Source organism: Amyelois transitella, chromosome 20 (genome assembly GCF_032362555.1).
Source record: "Amyelois transitella isolate CPQ chromosome 20, ilAmyTran1.1, whole genome shotgun sequence".
NCBI lineage: Eukaryota > Metazoa > Arthropoda > Insecta > Lepidoptera > Pyralidae > Amyelois > Amyelois transitella.
Window position 1 is genome coordinate 8,518,126 of NC_083523.1, and position 14,220 is coordinate 8,532,345.

Sequence of the window (14,220 nt, forward strand, 5' to 3'; positions counted from 1 at the left end):
TGGTGATAAGGATTAATTTTTGCATACATACATACAAATTATCACGTCTATATCCCTTGCGGGGTAGCCAGACCTAACAGCCTTGAACAGACTGAAAGGCCACGTTCAACCGTATGGCTTAAAAACCAAACAGTGTCGGGTTGCTAGCCCATCGCTTACTAGAACAATCCCTAGTTTATAATCCTATCCCTTAGTCTTATAAACTAGGGATTGTTCTTGCAGAGATTTTTACGACACCCACTCTTTTTCGCATAACTTGTATATTATGAGGGATATATTCATCTGTACTGTCGTGTGTTATTTATTAAAAGTTAATAATAATCGTGAGCAGAAAATGTTTTGAACACCTGTTACAGCACTTAGGTAGGCAGGACTGGAAAGATCTGGCTGGGACTTGCGATGTCACTCCTCGCATCTGTCCACACTACGCGATATATTATCAGATTTAACTGGTTTCATGATAGAACCTTCCAACGATCTCACTTTTATCTGGGTAATTCTTGTTTTGAGTTGAGACAAGTTTGACTGCTTGTAGAATTAAAAAATTGTATAGAGTTAATGGCATGAAGAGGTTGCGCGTCATGTTTTTATTGTACGTTTTGCATTGAAGTTATTATTTATCATTCATGGGAATGAGACGGAGTGGTCCTATTGTTTTTTTTTATTGGTGCCGGGAACCACACGGCACGATCTCTTCATTACTCTCTCTATATTACATTTTGAATCAAAATTCAAATTTTTTTATTCATTATTATAGGATACTTCATATCGCTTAATAATTATCAAATTTACTTTTGGTTTCACAACATTGGTTGATGTTAAATAAATTACTTAAAACTAAGTTTACCGCCGATTCCAAAGCGTCAGTGCAGACGAAGCGGTAAAAAACGGCACTGCAGCATTTTCTTCAACAACGTCAACTTCACGACTATCCAAACTTGGAATAGAATGTGGACGAGAGAATACATTGTTACTACAATCTACAAAATTGTACAATCATACATTGTATAATTTTTTTGGCGTTGTTCAGACAATTGTTGCATAGTGTCGCTACTGTTATTGCCTAGACTAGATTTTACTATTCTGCCTATGATGGTTTTGAGATGTCTAACCTTTAAGTGTGTGGATAGGCTTATAAACTTGGGATTCTTCTCTTAGGCGATGGGCTAGCAACCTGTCACTATTCTCATTCTATCAGCTAAACGTGGCCTATCAGTATTTCAATACTGTTAAGCTCTGTCAACCCAGCACGTCTATATCACTATATAGACGTGATTATATGGATAAATGAAAGCAGGTTGACTAAGCAGATATACAAGGAGAGTGTGAAGGGAAAGGTCGGAGTGGGAAGACTTAGACGAACGTATCTTAATCAAATTAAGGACGTCCTGGCAAAGGTCAAGAGTACCCGAAACCGCCGAGCTTTCATGAAAGAAGAATAATGAATGTGGATGAAGCGAAGGAAGTATGCAGAGATCGTAGCAAGTGGAAAGATGTAGTCTCTGCCAACCGCTCCGGGAAAAAAGCGTGATTTTATGTATGTTTGTATGCCTGTATGCATGTCTGTATGTATATATATATGTATGTATGTATGTATGTATCTATGTATGTTTGTATATATGTATGTATGTTGAAAGTAAGCAAAACAAAATCGTGTCGTGTAGCCCGTCCAGCCGCTAACAGATAAATTGCATTTGGACAATAATAACTAACGACGTAATGCAACAATCGGCCGCCATCATTGATTTATTGTTGGACGTTGACCCGAATGGCCTCTAGCCTCTGTGAGAAAAATTTACATTATATTTGTAAACAAATTTGGCGTTTTTTTGAGAAAAACATACATTAATACGTCTTTATCCCTTGCGGGGTAGACAGAGTTAATAGTCTTGAAAAGACTGATAGGCCACGTTCAGCTGTTTGGCTTGATGATATAATTAAGATTCAAATAGAGACAGGTTACTAGCCCACCGCCTGAAAGAAGAATTCCAAGTGTATGAGCCTATATATATAGTTAAATTATTTTTAAGCCTATAGTTTTATGTTTTTTATAAGTTTCTTAATCGTATTTTACGAAATCCATGGAAAAGATATAGAGTAGTACTATTCTTATTTATATTGGTGCTGGGACAAGCATGTAACTATTTATATGAGAAAAACATATCTTTTGTTTATAGAGATAAGCCTACATTTTCTTGCTTTAAGAGTAGAAGCTGTCAAAAAACACAAACACACGCACGTATCATGTATCCTTTGCGAGGTAGACAGAGCCAATAGACAGTGATTCTAGATTGCTAGCCCAAATCTGAAGACTCGCAAGGTTTTTATGTCTTTCTCTGTTACAGTCTGGGAAGAGAAGCACTTTATAAGTGTTTTGAAGTTTGGCGATTTCAAATTAAATGAAGATTAAAAAAACTTGACAATATTGTAAAAAAAAAGTATATTTTTTCGTTATGTTAATGTAGATTCATCATTAAGATTGACTTTCAGCTGTTTGTTTGAACGCTCATCTCAGGAACTATTGGTTCGAATTGAAAAATTCTCTTTGCTTTAAGTAGAACATTTATCGAGGAAGGCTTTAGGTTATATAACATCATGCTGCAACTATAAGGAGCAAAGAAATAATGTAATATGTGAAAAAAAAGGGATAATTATTCATCCTTGGGGGCTTCAATAATGCCCAAAATAACTATTCCACGCGGACGAAGTGGCGGGCACAGCTTGTATGAGATAAAAATTAATTTAATATAAGATCCCGGTTCCTTTTTCCTTTCATCCCGGAAGGATGTAATGATGAGAAATGAACTTTCTGTGATTGGCCTCGGTCTTGAATGTTTATCTATATAAGTATTTTTTATAAAACTAGATGCCGTACGCGACTTCGTCCGCGTGGAATCAGTCTCGCGGGAACTCCGGGAAATATAGTAAATATAGCCTATATGTTATTCTGGGTCTTCAGCTACCGACATACCAAATAACATCGTAATCGGTTCAGTAGTTTTTGCGTGAAAGAGTAACAAACATCCATTCCGACATCCTGACATACTTACACACTTTCGCATTTATAATATTAGTAGAATATAGTATCTATCGTTGAGTTAGTATCTCGTAACACAAATCTCGAACTTACTTCGAGGCTGACTCAATGAGTGTAATTTGTCCCGTATATATTTATTTATAACAATATGAGAATTCATGAGAGTGCTGTGTGGTTCCCGGCACCAATGAAAAAAAGAATAGGACCACTCCATCTCTTTCCCATAGATGTCGACTAAGGGTTAGATAGGCTTACAAACTCGGGATTCTTCTATAGGCGATGGGCTAGCAACCTGTCACTATTTGAATCTCAATTCTATCATTAAGCCAAATAGCTGAACGTGGCTGTTCAGTCTTTTCAAGACTGTTGGCTCTGTCTACCCCGCAAGGGATTTAGACGTGACCATATGTATGAGAATTCATATTCGAATGTCGATGAAAACGTTGCAGGAGCACCAAAATCTGGCTATGACACAAGCATGCGCCATAGACCGCCTAAACTTCAACAAACTTAAACGCAACAAAACAGCCCTTTTAGTGACACGTGTACCATTTAGAAACATGAAAAACAAACAGCCGAATGTGAAAATGTAACATGTTAAATTGTTTTTGAAAATGGAACAACGCTTAAACATTTTTGGGTAAGAGAATTTAAGTGTAAAATCTAAATTTGGAAATGTAATGTATTATTTGTGAAAATGGATTAGCGTTAAAAATTTTGTGATAAGAAAATTTTTGTCTATTATTTTTGTAAATGGAACAGCGCTTAATGTTAAGTGACAAGAAAATTTAAGTAGTGTTAAAAATTTACGAAACAAATTGAAAATGGAATTGTGTTAAGTGTTCCTATATAATTAAACAGCAGGTTACATTGTTTATGTAGGTACGTTAAAACTATTTATTCACATCTGCAGTAGGTAATACTATTAATTTCAAAGATATCCATGAGACAAGCGGATAATAATCAAAATTTAAAGTCATTTCTGAACCTTTTTTATGTTAAAATACTTTAAGTTTACAGAGAGATCTGCAGTTATACCAATCCATGGTCAGTCTTTTGGTAGTAACTAAAAATTCAGTAATGCGATGACAATTACCAATTTACGTTACTTTATGCGGTAAAACAGTGATGAAAACAACTTCAGACTGGTACTAACAAACCGCATTGCGCAGGCTGACTTACACATAACTTCGCGTTAGTTGACTTAATTCAGGATGGCATGTCAGCGAAAAACAACAATTACTGTGATAATATAACAAATTGCTGCTATTTTTAATACAAATATTGGACATTTTCTCAAAAATTGTAATACTTGACGGCAGTTCTAAGACATTTTCTTAAGGAATACGGAATCTCGGTGAGTTTTCATGTGATAAGGTATAATATTAGTTACGAGTATTTTTCTTTTTTTGGGGTATCGTCTACTAGTTCATTGAGTGAATTTTTAATAGCCTATTTAAAGTTAATAATCTGTGAATATCTTTTCATTATTTTATCTCTAGTCATAAATAAATCAATTGTAAATAGTCATAATAGTCTCTATGTTTGTAGCGAAGCTCTAGATCTTCTTCTTTCACTCTTCTCTCAATTTTACATGCTATTTGCCTGTTGTCTACTGTTTTAGAACGTAAATATTTACTCGGTTAATTAGATTGTTATATGATTTTCTGTAATTCATTGACATAATCTGCAATATTATTGTATTGTTTTTCATTCATATTAAAACTGTTCGTAATATTTATATATTGTAATCATCAGTTAACGTAAATACAATAATTATAATTCACAATGATCAAATAACGATAATACCACAATATGTCATAATAATGTGTCAAATTTAATATGAAAGTCTATTAGTGGGAGATCTATATACAAAATGAATACATCATTTGAACAGGAGTAGGTAAACTTAAAATATATGTGGATAAATATGTTAAAAAAATAATGTAAAACTCAGAAACCATATTTCCGCGTTTTAAGACGTTTTTAGATGTAATACCAAAGAGTAAGTATCATTTTATTATGTAATAGATGAAAGACATTAAAGTTAAAAAACAGGAAGCCATAACACAATGTTAAGTATACATCATATGTCTATTTTATTATTAGTATCATAGCGGCCGTTGACATCAATGAATTATAAAAAAAATAGCACATTCGGGGTTGCCCGCACTGCGACCGAATCGATCCGGCCACAGCGCCTGCGCAAACCACCCCAACGCACGTCAGTGGTGATACGACGCGGCTGGCTGCTGGTATCACAAAATGCCTAAGCCGACGCCTGTCGAGGACTTGATCATCCCCCCTCAAGATCAAAAGATATGTGGGACAATATGTGTGTGTCAAATGACAGCTGTGCTGAGTTGTGTCGCGATTGTGTACCTCACGGTGGCTATTTACATGCCGTACTCCCGCGCTATAGCATCAGGCATCGATCCTACTCCAATTATGTGTACGACTACTCGGGCTGTAAATAAAGATAACTGCGACTGGGGATCCTGCGGAGAATGGTGTTTGAGCAAAACCTCCGGCGCTTGCATCCAAATATACGTAAATGTCAGAAAGAATGGCTCATCTTTACTTTTGTCCGAATGCGGCAGCGCTGCAAACAAAACATGCTACGGAATAGATCAAGAAAATGCTCGAAAGTACCACTGCATACGAGATGAATGTAGGAATCTAACTGGAACCTTCAATTGCACCGAAGGAAAATGTATAAACATAACCGATGCATTCGAATGTGCGTTCAGAGAAACAGATCCACCGTTAAAATGTTCTGGAAGGAGAGGGAAGATTACATGTATAGATGTTCACGGATTGTTTTCGTGCACAAGAGGCACTTGTAGAAAAATAAGAACACCGTATAATTGTGATCGGAGATGCGTTGATATCCCGACCCGAAATAAGAATGTGATAGTTTTGAGTGGGGACAGAGTATTTTTGGCGAAATGTGCTAAATTAGCTCAAGAGGATGGTGGTGCGGTCGTCTGGACTGATAATGGGGAGGAAGTGTTAATGTTGTCATGTCATGCAGTCCATAATGGCACATCCGGTGTTGTGGCTGTAGATTGTATCAATGCGGCTTTGTTACCCCGCAATGACATCTCTGATTTGACCAATTTTACCTACCTTCAATATTTATATACAATGAGAGCTACACCAAATCGTTTCATAGCTCCATCTGAAGTAGAGCTAACCTTAGCCAATGATAGCCGCCTAATGATTAATCTCGAAGGATGTGTCAATACACTAGCTGACGAATGTAAGGAATTTCTTAAAGATTACGGAAGAGATGGAGCTGATCATAACGCCAAAGCCAGATTCCCTTGTTTTTACACTGACAATGATTCTGAAACTGTGGTTGCAAGATTTGACTTAGATGCCACCTATCGTCAATTTATAGTGGCACTGAGTTTACCAACAGTATTGGTGTTTGTGTCGTGCATAACATTGGTATTGTGTCAAAAGACTATTGAAGTTGGCGATGATGCAAAGATGAGATTTAAAGCATTTAAGAAAGGAGGTATTCAAGCTGACATGCAAATGTCTCCAAATGATCCTGTTTCTCCACTCTGAGATCAGTCACGTGAGATATATTTATTTAATTTTCACTTTTTCATCGTGTCAAAAATTTCATTAATGTTATGGTAACATGAACTATGACGTAAATAAAACTGATTTGACGTGTAAAGAATTACGTAACAAATAACCTTGACACGTTTATTCGTTTATATGGTGTTCCAAAATGTATATAACACTATGGATTACCCTACTAATGTGTATTTTAATTTTGATTTGTTGCATAATTACTTTCTGGTTAATTTGTCACGTTTATATTTATTTCTTTTTTAATACGAGTCTACATGTATGTGATATCTAGCCATTATCATAATTAACTAATTCTGTTTTTTTGTCTATTCCAGGCGTTCCCCTCCTCTGCGAGGGTCCGGCTAGTTCACTAAGAGACGACTAAATGCTTGCAATGCTTTCTGCCAGCTAACTTCCCTCATGTCTTCGATGAGCAGATCTCGTGCCAGCCTCTCCCCGGCTGCTTCAGAGAGGTCTACACTGCCTATGGGCGCCTCTGCAGAGCCAGGAAGTCCAGAGTTTCAGCCTTTGGAGCCAACGAGGGAACAGTTATTAGCGCACTTTTTCGAAAGATTCAAATTTTACACATCATTGTGTCTCGGAACGTCAGCCATACTCGCAGTATTTGCTTTTCTCTTCCTGATACCCTTCGTCGTTGAACCAGCGATACAGACTATTTTAGCCGAGTTCGTGCCAGAAGCTGGAATATGTGCAGTTTCAGAGCATGTTCACGCTGAGACATTGACTAACTGCACTTGGGCATCATGCCGAGAAGGTTGTACGACGGCGCATACGAAATGCCACAAAATAAGGGTCAATTTGAAACGAAAACCGTTCGAAGAAAACACACCTATTCCGTCAGAATGGGATGAAACCGATTTGAAGTTCTTGATAAATCCAGAGGGATGTGGTTATCCGCCGAGAGTGAATTGTTCGGTGTTTGCACACGAGTACGCAGGGCCGAAGGCTCCGAAAATTTTCCCGTGTTATTACAGTATGACACGGCCAGATTTGGTAGTAGCAAGATATTCGTGGGACTCCACCATCAGAGGTCTGGTCCTGGCACTGGTGCTGCCAACAGCGGTTTTCGTGTTCAGTTTGAGTGTGCTGGCCTATTGGCACTGTCGTTGTTGCGAAAGAGCCTGCAATAGACGAGTACACGCCGAATCGTATGCGAGTAAAGAAGAGTAAGTACTTTTTTGATAATTTTAATGTATTATAAATGATGTATTTAGAAGTCTAAGTATTTTTATTTTTCAGAGTAGTCACTAGATTTTCACTATGATTTAAGTTATTGATTTATTTAAAAACTGGACTTTCAGGTCCGATAGTGATTTCAAGTTTGGCGATGGAAAATCTTAGTCGCCATTGTTTCATGGAACTAGTAGGATACAAGTACGTTTCATGTTGAAAAAATGCACTGTACCGCGTGAAAAACAAATCTGTTTCTAAATTAATCTGTAAATCATATTTCTAGAACTGCCTTATATTTGCTTACAGCTTAATACTTAAATGATATAAATAATTATATGGGCTAAGAAAAAGCACAACTTCTGAATTGAATAAGCCTGCTACTGTTATAATTAAGAAATACATATGTAAAATTGGGGTATTTTGCCACTAATTTCTAATGTCTTCTTCCAATATTAGTGAAAGCACTGAATATACTATTGACTGAATTTTAATCCAACGGCTTTTTTTTTTAATTTTGCATGGTTTGTTAAAGAAAATTTTTATATTTCAAATTTAAAATATTTTTTTAATGTAATGTTAGTCATTTTGCTGATGTGAATACAAGGCGGTCAATACACAACACAAGTGAAATGTAGACCTTCAGTTACCCACGTTTTAGTGGCGCCCTCTAGAGATTGAAAGAAATCTTATCACTTTTCTTTTTATTTTTGGTGTATAGAACTCAGTTATAAATGGTAATAATATAAAAATATAAATATATATATGTATATTATAATGCATAAAAATAGGAATTAAAAAAAAAACGTTTGATTTATATAAGAATATTTTTTTTGGTTGTAAATTTTTTAATAATATTTTCTATAGCGGGGGCACCACTTTCACGAGTAAAATCGTTCTATAGATTGCACAATTAAACTGACTTACTATGTAAAAATCCTTCAGCACTGTACGTTCTACTCTACATAGAAGTTTTAGTAGTCTTAGATATACTTACTTATTTCTCTTGTTTCTGTAAGACATATTTTTTACCAAAATATTATTGAACCTAAAACATAAAGATCTTAATATACTAGTTAGTATAAATATTTGGTAAATGATAAAAATAATTTAAATTTCAATTAAACTCAATCAAGCATTTTTTGAAATGCCTATAATATATTTTGTAAACTTTAACTAACTGAAAAATAAAATTGTCAATTTTTTTTCTTCGCAATTTTTAATTAAAAAATTAAATTGTCAATTTTTATTTCGCAATTCTTAAATTAAAAAAAAATTACCAAAATTATAAAAATTTATTTTTCTCTAAATTTCAGTAGTAAATTACTATGCGAGTTGGACGACGACCCGAGTGACGACGTGTTCTGACGCCGCGCGTCAGCCGCCCGCCGCCGTGCCTCGCCCCGCGCTGGATACCAGCAATTTTAAACACGACCATTGTGTATTTGTAATTCCTATCAATTCTTTATCTGATTGGACCCAGGCTAATTATTTTAATTGTGAAATTAGGAAATTGTGGGTAAAGATGTTTCTCAGTATAAATATTTATTACAAAAATTATCGTTGAGTTACCGTAACACGGATGTCTCGAACTTAATTTGTATATTTTTTCCGTATATTCCAAATTTAGGTTATCACGATAATTCTTTATTATATTAAAATATTCAAACTACCATCAACAAAACTAAAATAAAATTAATTAAGGAAAACTGAAAGATATAAATATATTTTAAATCTTTAAGTTACATGAATAGTATAATCAATCGTGAACTTTTAGAAACAATTTTGAACTTGATTTATTATTACCTTGAAAGTCTGAGACGATTATTGATTGCTCATTGCTTGTTGTTCAAATTTTAATTTTGAAAAATATGTACCCATTCCAGTATCATAATTTTGAAGTTTTTATTTTTATTTTTTATGATACTCATAGAGTTTCAACACTTAGGAAAGCTAATAAAAAAAATAATATTAAAAAGAGATATTTTCTTATATATTTCTGACCATTACATTGTGGTTGCGTTTACATTGCATGAAATTTAGACGCACAAAATGACTGCTGCATGTTAAGCTAAGCTTCAATGGATTAAAGATTGAATCTTAAATAAATTTCCGCTGCTTTGTAGTAGCTAGCATTTCTGGGAATTTTGTGATTAATTTTATAACTTTTACAGTGTAATCGTTGTTAAAATATAATCTTTTTGTTGTTAGCATATCTTGACCTGTCTTTTTAATAATGCGGGAAGGTTTATTGTGAGGAAGGGTGAGGTTGAAAACCAGTATTAAAATGTGAAAAATTGGCGGGGAGCTTAAGCTGAAGCTTAAAAAAAAATAAAAAAATAATATTTAAAATTTCGAAAAGCGTCTCTTTGTTCTAAAATTGAGCTAAGCCGGATAGTCATAAGTTTTTAATTATTTGCTTCCGGATTTCTCTCCCGGTTTGTACAAATAGTATATATTATAATTAATTAGATAGTCTTTTACAAATATGTACATTTTCAGATTACTCAATGAACACAATTCGTTTTAACCATTTTAGTCACAGATGTAAAAAATGTGTTGATTAATATTGGTATTATAAATATACGATTGGTTTTTTATTAATTTAGTTCCATTGTCTAACAAATTAAGTTATACGATAACAACCAAAACAATTTTATTCAAATTGTTCAATATATTTTTAAGATTAACAATCACCTAAATGGAATAATTTCATTAGTAGGTATAAATATGACATGAATATTATATTAAAATAGTTTATACATTTAAAATTATATTTCTATTTTTCTTCTTTGACTTGAATTAAATTTCATTGTAAAATAGTGCTTGTTTTCATTAAGCTTAAAAAAGGGATAATTATACTGCCCATGAAACTCGTATTTTATAAAATATCTGCCATATTTTTGTGATACTAGCGCTTATTGTGTACAAATACAATAAAGTTTAAATTTCTAAAAGAAAATATATTATTCGAAATTGTCATGAATTTAAAATATTTTTTATTATACTTAAGATTTGGGGGATAACTTTTTGTTCCTACTATTCGAAAATTTTAAACTTTCTTTAAATCAGAATCTTTATCTGCTAGAACCCGGTTTTCTTTAAATAAGTAGTGGTTATTTTTACGTTAAATTAAGATTATGTTCGTAATATTGTAATGTTAAGTATTCTGTAATGTACGTGTTAGTATTTTGCAATTATTGTAATAACTTTAAGCTTATCTACTTATAATTTAAAAAATAAAATAATTTAAAAATAATTTTATTTTTAATATTTTATTTAATAGCTTAATTAAATATATTTTTTAATTTACTAACTGTAAATGGAACATAAATTCCGATGTTATGATTATATAATTATGTGCAAAAATTAAAAAAAAATATTCATATATTGCCTCACTGAGCGTTTGTAAATAATTTCAATAAATTATTGTAAATAATCAATTTCTTGTTAATATAAATTGGATGACTATCTATTTAGACGTAGTAGACAATATTGTAAGTTGCAAGTGGCATCGTTAAGCACAAAAGACACAAATCAATGACAAATAAAGCTTGTTTTCTAGAGCTGTGTTTTATTGTTTTATTATTATTATTGTTTTTTTTTTTGCTGTTAATAACTTTTTTAATTTACTCATGGTTTTTTTTCCTTTCGCGTGGGACGGGCTAAGTGAACCTTTTCCTAAGCTAACACGTTTATTGATTTTATTTAAAGAAAAAGGTCCTTCACTTTTTTCAGTGTTTCAGGAAGTTTTACATTCATAAATAAATTACATTTTTATCATTAATGAAAAACAGAATATAATTATCGACACATATTTTTTATAATTGCCATCCTTAATATATAGAGAAAATAAAATATTTATTTTATTACAAATATTTTTTTGTTTAAAGACTCAAGTAGGTATTACCAAAGAAATTACTCTTGTCTGACTGACTGAAAGGCATTATTACAGCTAAATAAATATATGAGAAACTGATCAAAAAAACATATGTAGGTATTAACAAAGAATTAACTCTGGTCTGACTGACTGACCGACGGTAACAGAGCTGAAACTTCGGGGCGTAAGAAACTGAAGAAAGAAATCTGACATGTTTGTTATTTGATCAATGTATCAGCGCTAAGAAATATCTATCGAAATTCCAATAAAACAACGGATGTAAGCGATTATATAAGTCCAAATCCATAAGTCCTTTTATACTATTACTTTCTTAAAAACTACTATAGTTTTTCAAAACCTAACCCGCTAGACCCATTTAAAAAAAGTTGATATGGTGGTAGATAAAAGTTGGAACAGCTAATCAAATTACAAAAACAATTAATCAAATGTATGTTACTGAAATTTGGAAGTATATGTTTCTTGAGAAGTATAGGCGAGCCTAAAATTGGTTTGGTAATTTTTTTCTTAACTTATTTTTCTTAAAAAAAACTGTATTTAAATACCATTATTTAATTTTATTCTTTTTTAGACATTTAAAAAGGTGTTCATTCTTAAAAAATAAGTTTTTGTGGTGTGACATCATATACTCAGCAAGTCATTGCGTTTTGTACGAGTATTTTATCATCGTCAATGACTCTTCAATTTGATAACTTTTCATTATAATGGTTTTTATTTATAAATTAACCGATTCGTTGCGGATGACACGTATCCGTGCCATCACTTTTTTTTGCGTGTGGCGTTAGACACGGATGTGTGCCATTTTGAAATCGATGCCAACTCTTTCAATTTAGCTTAAAAAAATTTTTACCCAGAACCAAATTATCATCATTTTGCACGTATATTAAGCTCGTAGTATTCGTTTCTGGATATTGTAAAAAAAAATATTAAATAGGGGTAACCAACCTTTTTAAAAGTTGCGTTATTTTTTATTTAACCATCATAATATGAACAATTATTAATGTATTAAACAATAAATAAAAACATTTATTAATCAGACAACATGATCCAAAGCGTTAGTTACAAGAGCTTATATTCTATGTACTAACATATATTCTATATACTAACTATGTAAATACAATTTAAAAACAAAAGAATGTTGTCACAGACTGTTGTCTGTGGATTAATTTTCAAATAACTGGACAGTTCCCACGATTGGCTATGGCATCCAAAACACTATTGCGGCTGACGGTGAGTTTTGTGAGTGTTCCTCCCAGTCTTGTGAATTCTGTTCTATAACTTTGTCATCGTCGCTTTGTGTTTCAATCTCTGTGTCGGGAATGTACTTTCTTTTACGCCGCAATTCTTGAACAGTAAATAACCATAATACTTAATTTAAACAGTTGAAATTTGTTATGAGGAAAACCAAACAATGCTTATAGATCTTATTTAATACTTCATAATCAATCAAATCATTAGGAAATGCAAAAAAAGTTAAAAAGGTTTAGCACAACTGCATTCAAAAAGTCACTTACCCTCTATTTCCCAGAAATACACTTATTTTGACACTTCTAATCACTTATATCTCTTTGCCTGACCGTTCACGTTATTTTCTAATCCAAACTAAGAGTATTCAATCTTTAAAACGCGTCAAACATGGTCAAATACATTTATACTTATCCGCATGGCTGAAGACACGGATTCGTGTCATCTAATCGTATGGCGTTGGGCACTGATCAGTGTCACGTTACTTTTGTTCGACGCCACAGTTAAAAGTTAGCGAAATTAGACATCGCAACGAATCGGTTCAGACATTTCATCGTAGGAAAACAGTTACGAAAATCCCCTTGATAAATAACGTTATGCGACAATAAATAAAATATATATATAAATGAAAATATTCCTAAATCACTGAAAAATAAAAGCTTTTAAAATAAGGACTATAGGATAATAAAAAAACCCACGTAATGACTTTAAGACAAATTAAAGTGGTCATTATAATAAGTACATAGGGTCGCAGATTACATTTTCAATTTTTTACTATAGTTTCTCAGTTCTTCGCAGATCTATGGCAAGACCTAGGCCTGCTGCCTAAAGGTTGAATGACCTCAAATCTTGCGTTTCACTGCATTGCCGTATAAACTAGTACTACGTGGTAACTAACTAATAGGCATATTACTAAATAGCATACATACATACATTTTAAATATTATTGTCGTTATACCGTGTGGTTCCCGGCACCAATAGGAAAAAGAAGAGGACCACTCTCCATCTCTTTCCCATTGATGTCGTAAAAGGCGACTAAGGGTTAAGCTTATAAACTTGGGATTCTCCCTTTAAGCGACAGGCTAGCAACCTGTCACTATTTGAATCTCAATTCTATCATTAAGCCTTGTAGCTGAACGTGGCTGTCGTAGATTGTCGGCTTTGTCTACCCCGCAAGGGATATAGACGTGAGTATATGTATGTATGTTATACTACATTACGGTTATCTTTATTCTGAAAATTCTATGTTGGTCTGACAGCG

At 33.2% G+C, this 14,220-nt stretch overlaps 2 protein-coding genes across 2 annotated transcripts; both read left to right on the plus strand.

The window, feature by feature from the left end:
- Nucleotides 1-5,302: 5,302 nt before the first annotated feature.
- On the plus strand, nt 5,303-6,613 carry LOC106131550 (uncharacterized). The gene has a single exon (XM_013330666.2). It carries the CDS (start codon nt 5,303-5,305, stop codon nt 6,611-6,613), a length of 1,311 nt encoding a protein of 436 aa, XP_013186120.1.
- Nucleotides 6,614-7,045: 432 nt separating this feature from the next.
- On the plus strand, nt 7,046-7,816 carry LOC106131556 (protein tipE). The gene has a single exon (XM_013330671.2). The coding sequence runs from the start codon at nt 7,046-7,048 to the stop codon at nt 7,814-7,816; it is 771 nt and encodes a 256-aa protein (XP_013186125.2).
- The last annotated feature ends 6,404 nt before the right edge of the window (nt 7,817-14,220 follow it).